This window comes from Schistocerca gregaria, chromosome X, assembly GCF_023897955.1.
Source record: "Schistocerca gregaria isolate iqSchGreg1 chromosome X, iqSchGreg1.2, whole genome shotgun sequence".
Taxonomy (NCBI): Eukaryota; Metazoa; Arthropoda; class Insecta; order Orthoptera; family Acrididae; genus Schistocerca; species Schistocerca gregaria.
In genome coordinates, this window is record NC_064931.1 from 854,834,434 (window position 1) to 854,854,089 (window position 19,656).

Here is a 19,656-nt window from a genome sequence, read left to right on the forward strand (position 1 = left end):
GGCAGAGCTGTCATTTTTACTCGGACGATTCACATGAAAAGGTTGCTGGCACGATTATGGGCACATGACAGGAATTAACAGACTCTGAATGAGCAATGGTAGTTCGAGGTAGACATGTGGGACATGCCATTTCAGAAGTTGTCGGTGAATTCAACACTCCGAGAAACAAATGATTGAAAATTTATGTTTTCATGGTGTCCTGCTGTTTAAGGCTTTGTACTGACATTTTTAACCACCCGTCATTATTTTCTGCAAATTAGTTCCAGGAACAATAGTCACCCATAGTACTTGCAAGATATGTTACACTAGATACAAAAACAAACATGAACATTCACGCCCAAGACAGATTTCAAACCTGTGACCTCTGTTACAGCATTAAGCCACTAGGCCACAAGGGGCTGGCAAGTACTAGTTTTCCTGGTCCACCCTGAATATAACAGTGCCAGATACCTGACTGACTTCACAACTACAGTCTGCCAAAACCCAGTTTTCTTCCTGCTTGTGCATGCATAGCTATTTCTTACTGATGGCTGTATTTTTATTGTGCATGTGTTCAATCAAAATAACTGCAAGATGGTTTAGGTGGAGTGAAGAGAAGACCTCGTGTGCTTGAAAAGCCTAACAGTTATTCTGCATGTTAAAAGTTGATTATTAATGTTTAAGTAACTTGTAAATTTAGCCTGGCGAGTGACAGAAATAATTGTTAACTGGATAATGTTTGTACTTTTGATGAACAAAACAGTAGTTCTTAGTACCAGTGTACCAACTTTATTCATCATATGTGGAACACTATTCTAATGCTTCATTTTCTCTCACAATTTTTAGGCCCAACTAATTTTTTAAATCACTTGTCTCTAATTCCAATTTTCTGCAAACTGGATCTGGCAACACATATCCGAAGCAATGGCACTCCAATCGGCAGCTGTCAGTGGAACGAACCGAAGGGAACAGAACATCGTGCCATAGCTGATTGTGATGCTTGCATTGTCACCAGTCTATTGTGTACTGTCAGACATATGGCCAATAGCGAAAGCAGACACATCATATATAAACATCAATGAATCTCTACAAAACTTGTTACATAGTTCCTACCGCCCATCCATATCAATGGGCACTGAGAACTTGTCACGAAAGATGAGTTCGACCACAATATGTACAATATGGCAGACCATGGTTGTTTTTTTTTTTTTTTCTATAAGATGAATGGCTACTTCACAACCCCTTATCCTCTGTATCCATTCAATTCATTCACCAACACCAGTTTCTCTGAGTAGAGCAAATAGGAACCTCCCAACAACATGCCTTTCAGTCACACAATCCTCCTGATCCAAAGCAAAGAGAATTTTAGTTCCAAGATCATGGGAGACAATGGCTACTTGTTAATACCAGTTTTGAAAAAATATCAATTTGCAAGAACATACCTGTGACAGTGGTTTAGGTGGAATTGGTGGTGCAATTTTCGCCAGCTCTTCTACAACTTCAGGTGGCGGTGGGGGTGGTGGAATGGAAGGCATCGGTGGTTCCCAGTCATCTTGGTCCTCGTAATCACTGGTCTCTTCAGTTTCTTGAGTGTTCAGCTTCACAGAAGTGTCAGACAATGTGAGTGCCGAAAATGCATGCTGCAGTGAGTGACTTTGAAATTTTTTCTCTGGTGCTCCATTTTGTACAAGTTTTGGAGGCTGTGTAGACCGATTTGGTTTAGGACGGATAATAGTCGGCACTGACCCATACAAGGGTGCACTTTTTAGTGTAGAAGGAGCTGGTGGAACTGGCTTACTAAGCTCATCAAACCAGGAGGTAGTGTTCAACTTCTGTACAGGGAAACTCACACTATGTACCATCTGTTGCGGAGCCTGCGGAGGTGGTGAGAATGGGTCTTGCTGTGTTACTTTCCAAGGATCATTTTGTTCATTTGCTTGTGGCTTTGCAGATGTTGAAAGCCAGAAATCAAAGTCCTCTTCAAAACCACTTTCAAATATTGAAGCATTACCACCAATTGCTGTGTTATTAGAAAATGAGCCATCGCTTCCGAAACTATTAACACTAACACCATCACTGCTTGAGCGGCTGGTAGGCGAGGGAGAATATGGTCGGCAGCTTCCCGATAATGATGTTGCATGATTCTTTTGATTGTTAGGCTTGCTCCTGTTGGAGGTATTCGTACGTTGGTATCTTGTGAACAACCCGACAAAACGTCCCTGTGACGACACCTGAAAACAAAATTTTTTGGAGCTAATGAACAGGATCACCAACAATTACAGTAATTTTTTTAATACTTTAAAATTAAAAATATGATACATTTATAGGAAAGTTCTGGCGCGCGCGCGCGCACACACACACACACACACACACACACACACACACACACACACACACACACACACACACCTGTGTACCTACATTGTGCTGGCTGAACACACAAGCTGGAACTGCAGTGAGGAAGGTGGGATGGGCTGTGGCATTGGGCCAGGTGGTTGATGACTACGACAATGATTTGAGGTGAGGGGCACTCAACATCATGGTCATTAGCCCCCGACGAAAAGTCGCCATGCCAATCTCGCGGAAGGGGACAAAGGCTTTCCCCACATGCGGAGCAATTTATGACATACTAAAGTCTGCCTCCCTTCCCCACCAATTTAGGATGAAGCCTGACTGTTCACAAAATTTCACCACTCTTGTAACACTGGACTCAATATCAGTCAGGATGGTGGGCAGATCTCCACTGAGACAGGGTTGCCCTAATATCAGTATATAAGATGCATGTTTCCAAAATATGCTATACTGATAGTCTCTCACCACGAACCGCACAGGCGGGTGGATCCTCCCACCGGGGGAGGAAGCCATGTATTAAAGGGATATATCCAATGCGCAGTCTGATAAACAGAACCTCCTTCCAGCAGTTTACCATGCCTGTGAAGTCGATTTGATAGACTGCAGTTCGTTTTTTGTCAACTGCAACCATTCAGTCTCCCACTGATTCATGATGCGTGTATCAGAAAATGAGATGATGGCTTGCAAAGGGATGGGACATTGACAGACAGCACCATCCCGACATGGTTCCTTGGTGGCTTTGTCAGCCATGTTGTTTCCCCGTATCTGTATGTGACCGGGTACCCAGCAAAAGATCATCTCCTTGCCATGGTGCTGGAGCTGCTGTAAGGAATCATGGATGAGTTGAATCAGCTGGTATACTGGATACATTTGGTAAAGATCTTTTAGTGCACAAAGCAAGTCGGAACAGACAAGAAACCTTGTATGGTGATGTCTGTTAATCCTCTCCAGTGCCATCAGAATGCTACATAATTCCGCATCATAATTTTCAAAGTGTTCCGGAAGATGCACTTTAAAAACCCTGTCAGTAGAAGATTGCAAAGCCATCCACAAACAGAGCATTTGACAGGGCTCCTGACTGTGGAGGAAATGCCATTGATAGCAATGGCCAACAATGTGACATTAAGGATCTGCCTTGGGGTATCCCATTCTCTTGAATGGCATCGCCAATGTAATATCGAAAACGCTTGTCCTCAAAAAAGAATTGGATAAGAAGTGGCAAACATCCATGTAGCCCCATTCATGTAGTTGGCAGTGAATGTTTTATCTCCAAGTAGTGTTGTATGCTTTTTTGAGGTCAAAAAACACACTAGACAAATGGTTTCAGGGTAAGGACTACTGTATCGGTATCTCCAGCAGTATTAAGTTGTCAAGGGTGGAACAGAAGTGCCTGAAACCGCACTGGAAACAGCTCAGGTGGTCTCAGGATTTAGGCAGCCAGATGAGGCAGCAGTTGCCCTTGTGTTCAAGAGTCTTATACAACTCGTAAGGGTCAAACTCCAGTAAGTGTTAGGAGTGCTACTGTCCTTGCCTGGTTTCCAGAACAGAGATTCAAGTCCTCCCTCAGGCATGGATGTGTGTGTTGTTCTTAGCGTAAGTTAGTTTAAGTAGTGTGTAAGTCTAGGGACCGATGACCTCAGCAGTTAGGTCCCTTAGAAATTCACACACATGATCTGGACTCACAGTGAAGAAGAACTCCAGAATTTCCTCTCCAACCTCAACTCTTTTGGTTCCATCAGATTCACCTGGTCCTACTCCAAATCCCATGCCACTTTCCTTGACATTGACCTCCATCTGTCCAATGGCCAGCTTCACACATCCGTCCACATCAAATCCACCAACAAGCAACAGTAACTCCATTATGACAGCTGCCACCCATTCCGTATCAAACGGTCCCTTCCCTACAGCCTAGGCCTTTGTGGCAAACGAGTCTGCTTCAGTCCTGAATCCCTGAACCATTACACCAACAACCTGAAAACAGCTTTCGCATCCTGCAACTACCCTCACGACCTGGTACAGAAGCAAATAACCAGAGCCACTTCCTCATCCCCTCAAACCCAGAACCTCTCACAGAAGAACCCCAAAAGTGCCCCACTTGTGACAGGATATTTCCCAGGACTGGATCAGACTCTGAATGTGGCTCTCCAGCAGGGATACGATTTCTTCAAATCCTGCCCCGAAATGAGATCCATCCTCCATGAAATCCTCCCCACTCCACCAAGAGTGTCTTTCCGCCATCCACCTAACCTTCGTAACCTCTTGGTTCATCCCTATGAAATCCCCAAACCAACTTCCCTACCCTCTGGCTCCTATCCTTGTAACTGCCCCCGGTGTAAAACCTGTCCCATGCACCCTCCCACCACCACCTACTCCAGTCCTGTAACCCAGAAGGTGTACACGATCAAAGGCAGAGCCACGTGTGAAAGCACCCACGTGATTTACCAACTGACCTGCCTAGACTGTGACGCTTTCTATGTGGGAATGACCAGCAACAAACTGTCCATTAGGATGAATGGACACAGGCAGACAGTGTTTGTTGGTAATGAGGATCACCCTGTGGCTAAACATGCCTTGGTGCACGGCCAGCACATCTTGGCACAGTGTTACACCGTCCGGGTTATCTGGATACTTCCCACTAACACCAACCTATACGAACTCCAGAGATGGGAACTTGCCCTTCAATATATCCTCTCTTCCCGTTATCCACCAGGCCTCAATCTCCGCTATCAAGTTGCCGCCACTCATACCTCACCCGTCATTCAACATCATATTTGCCTCTGCACTTCCGCCTCGACTGACATCTCTGCCCAAACTCTTTGCCTTTAAATATGTCTGCTTGTGTCTGTATATGTGTGGATGGATATGTGTGTATGTGCATGTGTGCGAGTGTATACCTGTCCTTTTCCCCCCCTTAAGGTAAGTCTTTCCGCTCCCGGGATTGGAATAACTCCTTACCCTTTCCCTTAAAACCCACATCCTTTCATCTTTCCCTCTCCTTCCCTCTTTCCTGACGAAGCAACCGTGGGTTGTGAAAGCTCGAATTTTGTGTGTATGTTTGTGTGTCTATCAATATGCCAGCGCTTTCGTTTGGTAAGTCACATCATCTTTGTTTTTAGATATATTTTTCCCACTTTTCTTTGGCAAAAATGTCTCCAATTTCTTCATGGGGTTTCAAATATTATTCAGGTTTTCACCATATATTGTTTATGTCTTGAGCACAAAGTCTGGGACACCACATATCATGTCAGAGATGCTGCAATTATTTACATACAAATTAACAACGTACTAACTGCCCCAAAAAGAAACAGTGAGAATGGGAAGATGAGGAAGACGATGGTGAGGTGAGCGGCAATCTTGTGATGGACCATTATGGCAGTGACAGCACAGGACACAGAGCTGTAGAAGAAGTCGTGTGAGGCACTTGAACAATAGCAGAACTGTAACTGTTAGTAACAAACATAACAAATAAACACAGATAAACAAATGAATGCACCACTGGATGTAAACACTCACACTCAGGATTCAAATCGAACTGTTGACCTCTGCTTAACTGTAATATGCCTGTCGTGCTAATTGTTAATGGATGACTGTAAATGAGGTGTTGTCAAATGTGCTTATGATGTATGTCAGACAAAGCATCTTAATCCGATGTTGATTTCTCTCTCGTCATGATGACAATGTCAAAGGTGTTTAAAGAAATTTTCTTTGACCTCACAGACTGTCCTCTGATGTAAGCATAGTAGTACGTGCAAGGGATTCAGCAAACATCTGCAGTGCGCAGATGAACTGACTTACCAGCCACGCCTGTCACATATCTAGAACATTCAGGAGTTCTTAGATATCCTGTATTCACATCACAACTATTAAATGGCTGTAACATGTATTGTTAAAGCCATACAAGTTCACCTCAAGGACGATTGTGGGAATGGAAGTTGTCTGTGTATTGGGAACTGTGAATTAAATATCAACCCATGTGATGGATGGAACCTCAGAATGTCAACAGTCTATCCCTGGACTTGATCTCTGGACCCAATAAATGCATGGCTTCCAGGACAAACAAACAACAGCCTGACATATATTTCATATATGTTTGCTGTAACTATTTCCAGTACATCTGATTCTTTGTCCTTTTGCTTAAGAATTCAATGTTGGACATGTGTGTTACAATGGTTCAGTCTTCAACCAAATTTGAACTAGCAACCTCTGCCTTAGATCCATCTGCAACATGTGTTTGGCCACATAGACTTTTCCGCTGTCAGATTCCAACACATGTCTGCTATAGCCACTAACTACTGGTATTTAGCACCTTTACAGCACAGTTATCAAGTGTTTGTTAAAACTCAAGGATGTTTCTTAAGAACTAGTTAACAAATTTTTATTCAGGGACAAACACGGGTATGCCTAAATGAACATAAACTCAAGACAAATAGTCCATGTCATTGATGGGACTTAAACACTCGACATCTGATAAAGTGCCTCTGTCTTGGCCTACGCAGCGTTCATAGGCTGGAGCCATACATGTTTACAGGCTGACTTAAAGCAGCAAGTCTGTCACCACTGTTGCTCTTTTTGATGGCAGCACATTTACTTCCACCCCAGGCATCTGAAAAAGAGCAACAAGCAGAAATAACATCGCGGGCAGTCAGACACAACGGCTCTGCACAAGCGTTGCATTGGAGACAGAGTCAGTGCTCTGAGTGATTCAATTAAAGATGCTGGAAGGGGTGTGGCATGTCACACACTACCACAAAGAGACGGTGGAAGAATTGTGTTGAAAGATGCACTACCTGCAGACTCGGGCAATAAGAGACTGACTAGGTACACAGCAGCACGACACAGAACTTGTGCATAAGAGGTGACAGCTTCCGTTCCTAAATGTGAAGTTGTTACTGTAAGAGACCAACTTCCCGGTTTCAGTGACACAATTTGCCCAAGGCTGCAGAAGCTGGACTGCACACATGGAAGGTGGGCTGCACACATGAAAACGTGTTGTACTGACTGGCGTTGTAAGAGTGCCATCTGAATATGGTGTGGGAAAATGTAATTTTTACAGATGACAAGATGTTTTCGATGAGCCACAATGGCCTGGGGCATAGTTAACAGACCACGAGGGACAAGACATCACAAGGAATACATATATTTACAATAAGAAGAAGTGGCCAGATATCAGTTCTCTGCTGGGGTTGGATTTCTGTAAGAGTAGCAGGAAAGCTTCATAGAATTTTGGGGAACACTTGATAGCAGGCAGTGTGGCCACATATTGAAGAATATGATGTTGCCTTCAGTGTGAACACTACATAGTGAAGGTGGAATCAACAGGAAGATCATTCACGTGTGCGTAAGTCTGCATTCGTTCAGCAGTAACTGTCCAACTTGGATATTAATAACATGAACTGGCTGCCAAAGGCTGCTGATATAAACCCCATGGAAAATATTTGGGTACAGTTAGCAGGAACAATGTCAGAGAACTGGCCACAAAACCAACCAGTTACAGCTGATGCTCTTCGGGACTATGTGCTCTTGAGGCCTGGGAGGAAGCTGCCTGTTCTATCCATTACATCCAACACCTCATTAATTCCATGCCAAAACACATGATTGATGTCAGAAATAATGGGGGTTTTTTGACAAAATATTAGAAAACTGAAAGCATTTTATTTTCTTTACTTGTTCTTCTGTCAATTTTCTGTCAGCAAGAGGCAGTGGAACATCATTTGGCAACAGAAAAACATTAAACACAAGATAAAAAAAAAAAAAAGAGTTAGTTTTCCTCTATGTCACCACCCTTTAATTAAAATAAATTTCTTTTAATTTTATGTTTTGAATACTAAATTATCAGTACTTGCTCTCAGCCTACGTATGTCGAAAGGAATACATCAAGAGGGCCTTTTTTAAGGCTATTTTTTGTTATTTCAAATTCATCTCTCTATTGGCCTGTATTGCCAATGGCCTTGCTGCAGTGGTAACACCAGTTCCTATCAGATCACCGAAGTTAAATACTGTCAGGTTGGGCTAGCACTTGGATGGGTGACCATCTCGTCCACCAAGCGCTGTTGGCAAGTGGGGTGCCCTTGTGAGACAAACTGAGGAGCTATTTGATTGAGAAGTTGTGGTTCTGGTCTCGTAAAGTGAAATTTGGCCAGGAGAGCAGTGTGCTGACCCCATGTCCCTCCATATTCGCATCCAGTGACCCCTGTAGACTGAGGACGATATGGCGGCCGGTCAGTACCATTGGGCCTTCATGGCCTGTTCGGGTGGAGTTTAGTTTAGTTTTATTAGCCTGTATTGGTACCTGCTTGATTCCTCATCCTCCGAAAAATATGTAAAACATTTCTTCTAATGTTTACTAATATTTATTCACATTCAATATCCCCTACCACCACTCCTCCCCCCAATATGCTCCCTCATGCGCACACACACACACACACACACACACACACACACACACAGAGAGAGAGAGAGAGAGAGAGAGAGAGAGAGAGAGAGAGAGAGAGAGAGAGAGAGAGAGAGAGAGGAGGTCTTAACATCCATAGAGTTGCAGAACACAGTGACCACTTTCAGTAGCATATAGTTTTCTCCAGACGGCTATTTGGGATCTATGGTGATTGGACAAGCTACATGTCGGGTACGGAATGACTGAAAGAAGACTTATGTTTCTGCGCCCTACCGTACAGGTTCATCAGCAGTTTCCGACTTCTTATGGCTTGTTTTGAGTAACTGCAGAGATGCAAGACATTACAGCAGTAGCTCCTAGAAGTGATGGCTAGTCAGCAGTTTTGTAGTCTCAAGTAGTAACATGGAATGTGGAGATGTAGAAGGAGCTGGCATTGTTAATTGAAGGCAGCACATCATGAAAATCATTAGCGGTCGGCAACTCCTTAAAAAAAGGAACGAACTATATTGTTTCCATGAGAGCTGACGTGTTTGATTTCCTGTGACTGTTGGATCTTTCTCCCCCCCCCCCCCCCCCCCTCAGAGTTTTGATGACCCTGTAGTTCGGAGTTAAGTTGAGACCAGTACAGCAAATAACAAGTGACGGGAGTTGATTTTTGTCATGAGGGTCGTTAAACTTGGAAAATAACATATTATTTTGAGATTTTTAACATGGCTGAGCTATAGCAACTGTGCATGCAAGAGCTTCAATGGATTAGAAACAACAGCCAACCAGTTGCAAAATACAGGTTTATTAAACCTTGAAGATATTAAATCTTCAAAATCTTGAAATTTGCACCTTCCAAAGTATCCAAAGCTGCATTTAAATATATGGACATTAAGCTGAAAATTGTAAAAGCAAGTCCTACATCATCTGAAGAAGATGTTTTAAAAAAAGTCAAAACCATGGTCAAGGTTTAATAGACCTTTATTTTGCTACCGGTTGGCTGTTATTTCTAATATATCACTTTGTTTAACTGGCTTCTGTGTTTTCCTGAAATTTCGATGACATTGCAGGATGCTACATGGGGGTCATGTGAATAATGTCTCTGTTTCATGTTTTAGATTTCCCAATGACTTTTTCATGTTTGTTCATAATTATATTACCTGGAAGGATGCTAGCTTTAATGTCTATTGGTCATTCTGGTTTTGCACTAGTTGCCTACCCAATTTTTTCAGTTAAAAGAGGACTGGTAAATATCAATATCTGTAGACAGTAAATGTGCTGAAGAGTTATCTTGACATTAGTGTACAGACTTTATGGCTGTTTTGGGATATGCTGAATGTTTCAGTGGTCCAGATCAAACAATGAGCGTCACCTCATTTAACTAAAATTTCCACATAACACAGTAGCCTATTTTAGCAATTAGTTCTCCACAAGTCTCATATAAATATAGTGCCGACCTAGAGAAGTCGTTAATATGAAACTATTGGGCAATACATTATGGATGAATTGCACTAACTGCGAGGCACTGCTTTGCAACTGTGTCCCACGATCTGCTAGGTGAACCTCTTATTGGTCGTCCCCCCCCCCCCCCCCCTCTCTCTCTCTCTCTCTCTCTCTCTCTCTCTCTCTATCTCTGTATATGTGTGTGTGTGTGTGTGTGTGTGTGTGTGTGTGTGTGTGTGTTATAAGTGTAGTGAAAATTAAAGAGCTTATTCATCTCAAGATTTTCGCTTTTATCAACAAACATCAGTAATGACTGTTTTGAAATCATAACAGGGGTGAAGCTACTTTTCATTGTTCTGATTATTTTACACTGAGGTGATAAAAACCATGGGATACCTCCAAATATCGTGTCAGACCTCCTTTTGCCCAGCATAGTGCAGCAACTTGTGACATGGACTCAACACGTTGTTGGAAGTCCCCTGCAGAAATATTGAGCCATGCTGCCTCAACAGCCATCAATAATTGTGAAAGTGTTGCCAGTGCAATGTTTTGTGCATGAACAAACATCTTGTTTATGTCCTATAAATGTTCAATGGCATTCCTATTGGGTGACTGGGTCCAGAATGTTCTTCAAATCAACCACGAACAATGAGGGCCTGGTAACATGGCGCACTGGCAGACGTAAACATTCCATCATTATTTGGGAACATGAAGTCCATGAATGGCAGCAAATGGTCTCCCAAGTACCCAAACATAACTATTTCTAGTCAATGATCAGTTCAGTTGGACCAGAGGATCCATTCCATTCTGTGTGAACACGGCCAACACCATTATGGAGTCAACACCAGCTTGCACAGTTCCTTGTTGACAACTTGGGTTTGTGGGCTTGTGGCTTTGGGGGCTCTGAGCCACACTCGAACCCAACCATCAGCTCTTACCAACTGAAATCGGGACTTATCTGACTGAACCACAGTTTTGCAGTTGTCTAGGATCCAACCAATATGGTCACGAGCCCAGGAGAGGTGCTGCAGGCAATTTCGTGCTGTAAGCAAAGGTACTAATGTTGGAAGTCTGTTGCCATAGTCCATTAACACCGAGTTTTACCGCACTGTCCTAATGGATATGTTCGTCATATATGCCACACTGATTTCTGTGGTTAATTCACACAGTGCTGCTTGTCTGTTAGCAATGATATATCTCCACAAACACCACTACTCTCAGTTTTTAAGTGAAGGCTGTTGGCCAATGCAGTGTTCATTGAAAGATGTAATGTTTAAAATTTTGTGGTCTCGGCACACATTTGTCAGTGTGGATCTCAGAATATTGAATTTCCTACCAATTTCCAAAATGGAACGACTTATGCAATAGCTCCAATTACCATTCTATATTCAAAATCTGTTAATTCCCGTCATGTGGCCATAATCGAATCATAATCCTTTTCAAATCAATCATCTGAGTACAAATGACAGGTCCACCACAGCACAGATATCTTATACGTTGTGTACATGATACTATTGCCATCTGTATATGTGCATATTGCTATCGGTTGACTTTTGTCACCTCAGTGTGGACCGAATAACAGTTTTACTTTAGAACGACATATTAAAAACTGTACTGTGAGTGTATTGGGTTGATTCTACAATCCCTGTTTTCTTTCCTTTATGCACCTGCACCACTTTTTTGGTGATGGGGCATGGTTTACTTGCACAGTTCACTTCAACGATATGTTCCTCTGTTTTGAGGGTAGTGTCAAATATAGGATTCTCCAGAAATACCCTTTGTAAGTCTATATACCTCAAGCAATGTTTCAGTGCACATAATGCTCACACTACAACAACTGTAGATGCTGCAAGAAAGTGAATCACATCTGGTGAATGTGATTTTCAGTTTGTGGTATGCTTAAGAAAGGAAAACAATTACTGTGACACCTATTGATTTATGATTTTGAGCTTGCAATTTGTGTATCTCAGTGTCATTAGTATCTATGCTCTAAACCCTAAGCCTAGTTATAGAAATGAGAGTAAAACTCATTGGCTTATACTTTTGATGTTTTAGCCCTGGACCAACTCTGTGGTGCATCTTTGATATATGAGCCCTACTTCTCACATTTAAGCCTGCTCAGGGGTAGCCATCAGCCATGCAAACATATTATTCCTGTGGCTAGTATACTGGGCACCATCGCATATTATGTCTGGCAACTCTGTGATATTGGCAGCCCTGAAGCCGACTACGAGCGCTTTTTGCTTGCTTTGTTACAAAATAAGTGACTTAGCTAGTAATTAAGCATTTTTTTTGTCTATTCTATGGTATTTACATGCATTAGTGTCAGATACACATGATAAATTAAAGGTTTCAGTTTTTATTTTCATCTGAATAAGATAAGCAAAGTTTCTATTTAGGACAGTTCCGGGTGTACGCAAATGTTTGTTTACATTCTTAACTGAATTTAAATATGCGGGATTATCAATTAATTCAGTGTACAATACTCAGTATTTGCGATTATTGGTGTCACGTAGGCTCGATACTTTGAAGGTAGCAGTTTTTATACTATTTATTAGGAATAGTGATACTGACAGTGATTTATAACCTCACTTGTATACTTTTGACTAGTGCAACCTGTGACCGTTCACACTTGAGCAAACGTAAAATATGTGGTAAATTAGTATTACACTACAATATCTGAGTAAATCAGTGTTACAATACAACTTCTGAGCCCTTCTTACATATGGTTTAGTTAGCAGGAAGCTAAAACTCACCTCGTTGTCTGCTTAAATTCCTTAGCTTGTTTTGGGCTTTAGTGATCGTGTACTGTAAACCTATCAGTTCTAATAAAGTAGAATTTGTATTTGTGCTTTACATTCTGAACTCTAATTGTTAGCCAAAGTTTTTTTTTTTTTTTTTTTTTTTTTTTTTTTTTTTTTTTTTTGGTACCTGTATCTGTCAGTGTACAATACCCAGATACCCAGTGTTTACGTTTATTAGTGCAATTTAGACTCGGTAAATTTAAGGTAGCAGTTTTTATAGTTTTATTAGGTCACTTTCACATGTACGTAAATGCTTCTTTAAATTACAAATACGAGGGATAATCAGTAGGTTCAGTTTACCGTAGGTCACTGTTTAATTTGTTTATAATATTCACTAGATACCCCCTAGCGGTTTACTGTAGGTCACTGTCTTATTCTTTAGTATTCACTAAATAGCCCCTAGCAGGAAAATAAGCACCAGATCTTGCTTCTAGATGCAGGAGGAGTTGGTCACAGTCCAAATCCAGCTGGAAGCTTTGTTGGCCACAGTCAACAAGCTCCAGAGTGCCACCTTGAAGTGTGGTGGGGATGGGGTGCCTGAGGCAGCCTCTGCTGTACTAGATGTGCAGGGGAGGGGGGGGGGAGGGGGGGGATATCACAGCTCTCTGTCACTGAGCCGACCTCAGGTGCGATTGGTGCGATTGAGCCGGCCGGCCCACTCTCACCTCAGTGTGGGTGGCGGACTATGTTGAGGTCTCGAGCCTCAAGGCGAAGGCTGCATGGGGGACGCAGGCTCCTGCCAAATCCCATGCACTTTGCTAATAGATTCAGTGCGCTATCTGATGCTGGGGGGGGGGGGGGGGCTGAGCCGGACCAGAACGCACCTTCAGCCAGTCAGCCAGGATGGTGGCCGCTCCTTCAGCAAGGTCCAGACAGGCACATGGGGGTAGGGATTTGTTAGTTATTGGGAGCTCCAATGTTAGGCGGGTCATGGAGCCCTTCAGGAGCATAGCGGCTAGGGCGGGGAAGATTCAACATTCACTCCGTGTGCTTGCCGGGTGGGGAGGGCCTCGTCCGGGATGTTGAAGAGGCTCTTCCAGTGGCTATGAAGCGTGCGGGGTGCAACCAGCTGCAGATTGTTGCACATGTCGGTATCAACTATGCCTGTCGTCAGGATTCTTTCGACGGCTGGCTAAATTGGTGAAGGTGGCCTCCATCTCTCGAGGAGTGGAAACCAAGCTGACAATCTGCAGCACTGTACCCAGGGTGGACCGGGCTCCTCTGGTTTGGAGTGGTTTTTGCCCCATGCAGAGTGGAAATGCAGATGGTTTTGTTGTTTCAATTACTACAGGGAATGTACAAAAAGTTATTGATAGTTATATTGCTGATGATGAGGTAGAAACAATACAGACACAGTTAGAAGTAGGGCAAGCAGAGAAAAAGAAAGAGGAGACTAGTTCGCAGAGTGTATTATCAAGTCAACAGGGCTGTATTTGTTGAAGAGTATATGCCAGAAGTTAAGAAAATGGCACAAGTGCTGGGTCACAGCATTGCAGGGCAAGCAGTTGGTGTGTGCAGCAAGCTGTTTACAACACAGCCACAGTCTGGTGTATATGATAAGTATGAGGTGGGTGAAGGGGTCAACGCAAGCCTGAAAGTAAACATTCTGACTGAACATCATGCCGAAGTTAACCTTTGGTGACAGAAAGCTATTGCCAGTGTAGAGTTGCCAAGAAGTATATCTAGTGTATAAGATAAACCAGTTAAATCATGTACAAATACATTAAGGAGTAATTCACATCGTACAGAGCCACCAGGCACCAGAAAGCTGTTTTGAATGTAAGGAGTGCTGCAGTGGGAGGAATAAGCTAAGAAGCTGGGCCATGTTTGTTGAAGTTGACATGTTAAGGGTAATTTATTAACAAAAAAGGGAGTGTCATTTTTATTTTATATGTGTAGAATGGAGATTTAGAAGTTGTTTTTGTTTAAGAATGGCGAGAGGCCTAGTAATCAAATATGTTTCATATTATTTGAGATAATGTGCAGGGCAAGGGACAATACAAATGTGAAGAGATCACACAGTACAAGCGAGAAACAAGTTCATATACTTTAAGGATTAATGTAACAACTGCGTAATGTTTAAGAGTTAAGTAGTTAAGGGCTTGTTTTACAAATTAATGGTAATCACAGTAGAGGAGGAGGACTGGAGGGACCGGGTCTTCTCTGTGGAAGAGGCTGGGTAGTGCCACTACACAGTCTTTGAGCAAAAATGGTAAGTCTTTATCAAAACTAATGATAAGTAGTGTGGTAGCTGCTGTGGACTATTTAGTAGCAGTCAGTAGCTGTCAGCGTGATGACATGAGGGTCACAATAAAATACATGCAAAGGGATTAAAAAACTGGGATAGCCAAGTGCAGCAGTAAACTGTATCACACAGTGGTAACCATGTAACCAAATGCACACCAGAGGCACGAAAATAAGTCTGAATTTTGAGACGGGATCACTTCTTGTCGCCTACAACCAACGAGACCACCACAATGCCAGGGCTCTATGCCAACCAATAAACGACTGGGCATCACCAGCAGCAGCCATGGGTTCCAGACCAGGCTGCACCTGCAGCCAGTACTACGTCCTTCACAGGACTTTGTGCCACAGACCCACTGACCTGCCGTCCATTCCTGCTGCTGGTGATGCAGAGTTCCTAGTGGAATTTTGCACCACAGCACCAGCCATTGTCTGACTTCTCCCAGAGGGCTGCCAGTCATACCCCAAGCACATCCATCTTTGCATGCCATCGCAGTGACATAAGTGCAGCGCAGGGCCACCTGGGCTCCACGTCGAGGAAAAAAGTGTTCTGCTGGTGTCAACAGCCATGACTTGTAAAGGTTGCTGGCCTACCAAAGACCTCTTTGTCAGCTCAGCAGCCAGGACAGATGCTGCCACCCATAAGTCTGCACCGGAAAGAGACAACAGTGAGACATGAGGTTGCCTCACTACGTCATGCATGGAAGCCAATAAATGTCATTCTTAACTGCCAACAATGTCTCCGCTGTGCCCACCAACAGAACACTCACCACTAAATCCTAAACTATTCTTTCTTCTGACATGCCTATAGTGTCAGCTACTTTGTACCTTAACAATTTTGGTTGTTCAGTAGCACACAGCACACTTATCAACATTCTCTCCAGCAGTTGCAGTTTTGGGGCACCTTTCATTTGAATCATATTTTACATAAGTATGACCACATTTGAATTCAAGTGCCCATTTCTGAATTGTTGAAATGAAGCAGCAGACTGCTTGTAAACCTTTATGAGTAGTGGATGAATTTCTATTGGTGTTAAACTGTCCCATCTGTGCCAGGCAGAGAACTTTCTATGTGGCCGTTAAAAGTGAAGGGGTCTCTAAAAGTTGACTGTATTGAAAAATAAGAGCATTATTTACCTAGAAAGGTTTTGCACTGTAAAGCCAAGAAATTCTATCATTGATCTTATAGGCTTATTGGCAAAGCTCCAAGAACCTTTTACTTCTCAACTTCAATTTATTGTTTATCTAAAAACAAAGATTGATGTGACTTACCAAACAAAAGTGCTGGCAGGTCGATAGACACACAAACACAAACATACACACAAAATTCAAGCTTTCGCAACCCACGGTTGCTTCGTCAGAAAAGAGGGAAGGAAAGGGAAAGATGAAAGGATGTGGGTTTTAAGGGAGAGGGTAAGGAGTCATTCCAATCCCGGGAGTGGAAAGACTTACCTTAGGGGGTACACACACACACACACACACACACACACACACACACACACACACACACACACACACACACACGGGATATGTGTACTACAAATTTCAAATACTCTGCTTATAATTATTTGATAATCACTTCTTCATTTTCACTTTGGCCTGGGAGACCATGTGCATTCTCTACATTCGTCTGCCAGTCATTTTGTTTCTGGCTTTCGTGGTCCATTCTCCTTTTATCATGCCCATCATCTCTGTACCCCTGCTAATATCATCCTTCCATCTTGTCCATAGACATTCTCTACCAAATCTGCCCTCCATGGGTCCTGAGAATGCTACTTGTGGTAATCTTTCCTCTTCCATCCTCACTCTTTTGCTGCTATATATTTCATGCTCCGCCATTCCCCAGGTGCTGTGCATGTGTAATATGCACACTGCCTGGATTTTCCTTCATTCCTACTGATGTCTGGATGCGTCCTGAGGCGCTGACCTCTCATAGCTGCAGACAAGTTACTTCAATATCTCAGTGAATAAAAAATCTTTTTACTATTTACCATACAACATATGTGCTTGTCATCATTTGCAAAAAATCTCGTTTCGATATCTTGAACCATTTATGAAATATGAGACTGTTATGACCATATAATCACCAAGTCATATGGATTGAAATGAGCACTTCGCGTGCAACCATCCATCAGATATAAAAATCAAGAACTTGAGAATGTAATGAGATATAGTTCTGCTCTCAATTTTAGATAAAATTTTGGTATCTTATCTACATTTTGTGTACCAAAATGTATGAGCTAAAATCAACCATACATAAAGTTAACGCAATGTGTTTTCACCTCTGAAAACTCTTTAAAATTTCCTGCAATGTTTTACTCAACCTGATGCAGCACTGTAACTATGACATACAACAAAAAGACATTCAGTCTTTCAGCAAGTTAATATATCAGACTGTAAGATATGCAAAAACCTAATGTTTTCAGCAAATAGTTTTCTTAAAATCGGATGATAAACATTTCATAGCAACCGGTACTCCATCTCTCAACATGGGTATCAGCATTTGGCAAGTAGTATAGCCACAACAAAGACACACTAAGCAGGAAATGCGCAGAGCATATGTGTATAAAGGAAAGGGCTAATTAGGTGTCCTGCCCACATCAATCTTCTTTTCTTCAGCCTTCAACCAATATCAGCTTGTGGATATCAGTCTGCGAGTCCTTGTTTCTTTTTTTAATATCCTCCATTCCTGTGACTGGGTGTCCTCCTTGGGGCGTTCAGAAGAACGCAAAATCCGGAAGATTGGCTAAAATTTACAGACACACAGACTTCAATGCGAGATGCCTTTAATAGGTTCCACAACGAAAAATTGTCTCGAAATTTGGTAGAAAATCCGAAGAAATTTTGGTCGTATGTAAAGTACACAAGCGGCAAGACGCAGTCAATACCTTCTCTGCGCAGTGCCGATGGTACTGTTAGCGACGACTGTGCCGCTAAAGCAGAGTTATTGAACACAGTTTTCCGAAATTCCTTCACCAAGGAAGACGAATGGAATATTCCAGAATTTGAAACACGAACAGCTGCTAGCATGAGTTTCTCAGAAATAGATACCTTAGGGGTTGCGAAGCAACTCAAATCGCTTGATACAGGCACTCTTCAGGTCCAGATTGTATACCGATTAGGTTCCTTTCAGATTACGCTGTACAATAGCTCCCTACTTAGCACTCATATACAACCGCTCGCTCACCGATAGATCTGTACCTACAGATTGGAAAATTGCTCAGGTCGCACCAGTGTTCAAGAAGGGTAGTAGGAGTAATCCATTTAACTACAGACCTATATCATTGACATCGGTTTGCAGTAGGGTTTTGGAGCATATACTGTATTCAAACATTATGAATCACCTCGAAGGAAACGATCTATTGATGGTAATCAGCATGGTTTCAGAAAACATCGCTCTTGTGCAACGCAGCTAGCTCTTTATTCACATGAAGTAATGGCCGCTATCGACAGGGGATCTCAAATTGATTCCGTATTTCTAGATTTCCGGAAAGCTTTTGACACCGTTCCTCACAAGCGACTTCTAATCAAGCTGCAGGCCTATGGGGTATCGTCTCAGTTGTGCAACTGGATTCGTGATTTCCTGTCGGGAAGGTCGCAGTTCGTAGTAATAGACGTCAAATCATCGAGTAAAACTGAAGTGATATCAGGTGTTCCCCAGGGAAGCGTCCTGGGACCTCTACTGTTCCTGATCTATATAAATGACCTGGGTGACAATCTGAGCAGTTGTCTTAGGTTGTTCACAGATGATGCTGTAATTTACCGTCTAGTAAGGTGATCCGAAGACCAGTATCAGTTGCAAAGCGATTTAGAAAAGATTGCTGTATGGTGTGGCAGGTGGCAGTTGACGCTAATAACAAAAAGTGTGAGGTGATCCACATGAGTTCCAAAAGAAATCCGTTGGAATTCGATTACTCGATAAATAGTACAATTCTCAAGGCTGTCAATTCAACTAAGTACCTGGGTGTTAAAATTACAAACAACTTCAGTTGGAAAGAAATAGATAATATTGTGGGGAAGGCGAGCCAAAGGTTGCATTTCATTGGCAGGACACTTAGAAGATGCAAAAAGTCCACTAAAGAGACAGCTTACACTACACTCATTCGTCCTCTGTTAGAATATTGCTGCGCGGTGTGGGATCCTTACCAGGTGGGATTGACGGAGGACATCAAAAGGGTGCAAAAAATGGCAGCTCATTTTGTATTATCATGTAATAGGGGAGAGAGTGTGGCAGACATGATACGCGAGTTGGGATGGGAGTCATTACAGCAAAGACGTTTTTCGTCGCGGCGAGATCTTTTTACGAAATTTCAGTCACCAACTTTCTCTTCCAAATGTGAAAATATTTTGTTGAGCCCAACCTACATAGGTAAGAATGATCATCAAAATAAAATACGAGAAATCAGAGCTCGAACAGAAAGGTTTAGGTGTTCGTTTTTCCCGTGCGCTGTTAGGGAG

At 42.6% G+C, this 19,656-nt stretch overlaps 1 protein-coding gene across 1 annotated transcript in view; it reads right to left on the reverse strand.

The window, feature by feature from the left end:
• Positions 1–19,656, reverse strand: part of LOC126298796 (uncharacterized protein B0303.7) — a 68,929-nt gene that overhangs the window by 30,565 nt on the left and 18,708 nt on the right. The window contains exon 4 of the mRNA XM_049990260.1: positions 1,422–2,210. Within this exon, the coding sequence (XP_049846217.1) occupies positions 1,422–2,210 (789 nt within the window). The remainder of the gene's footprint in view (positions 1–1,421; positions 2,211–19,656) is intronic.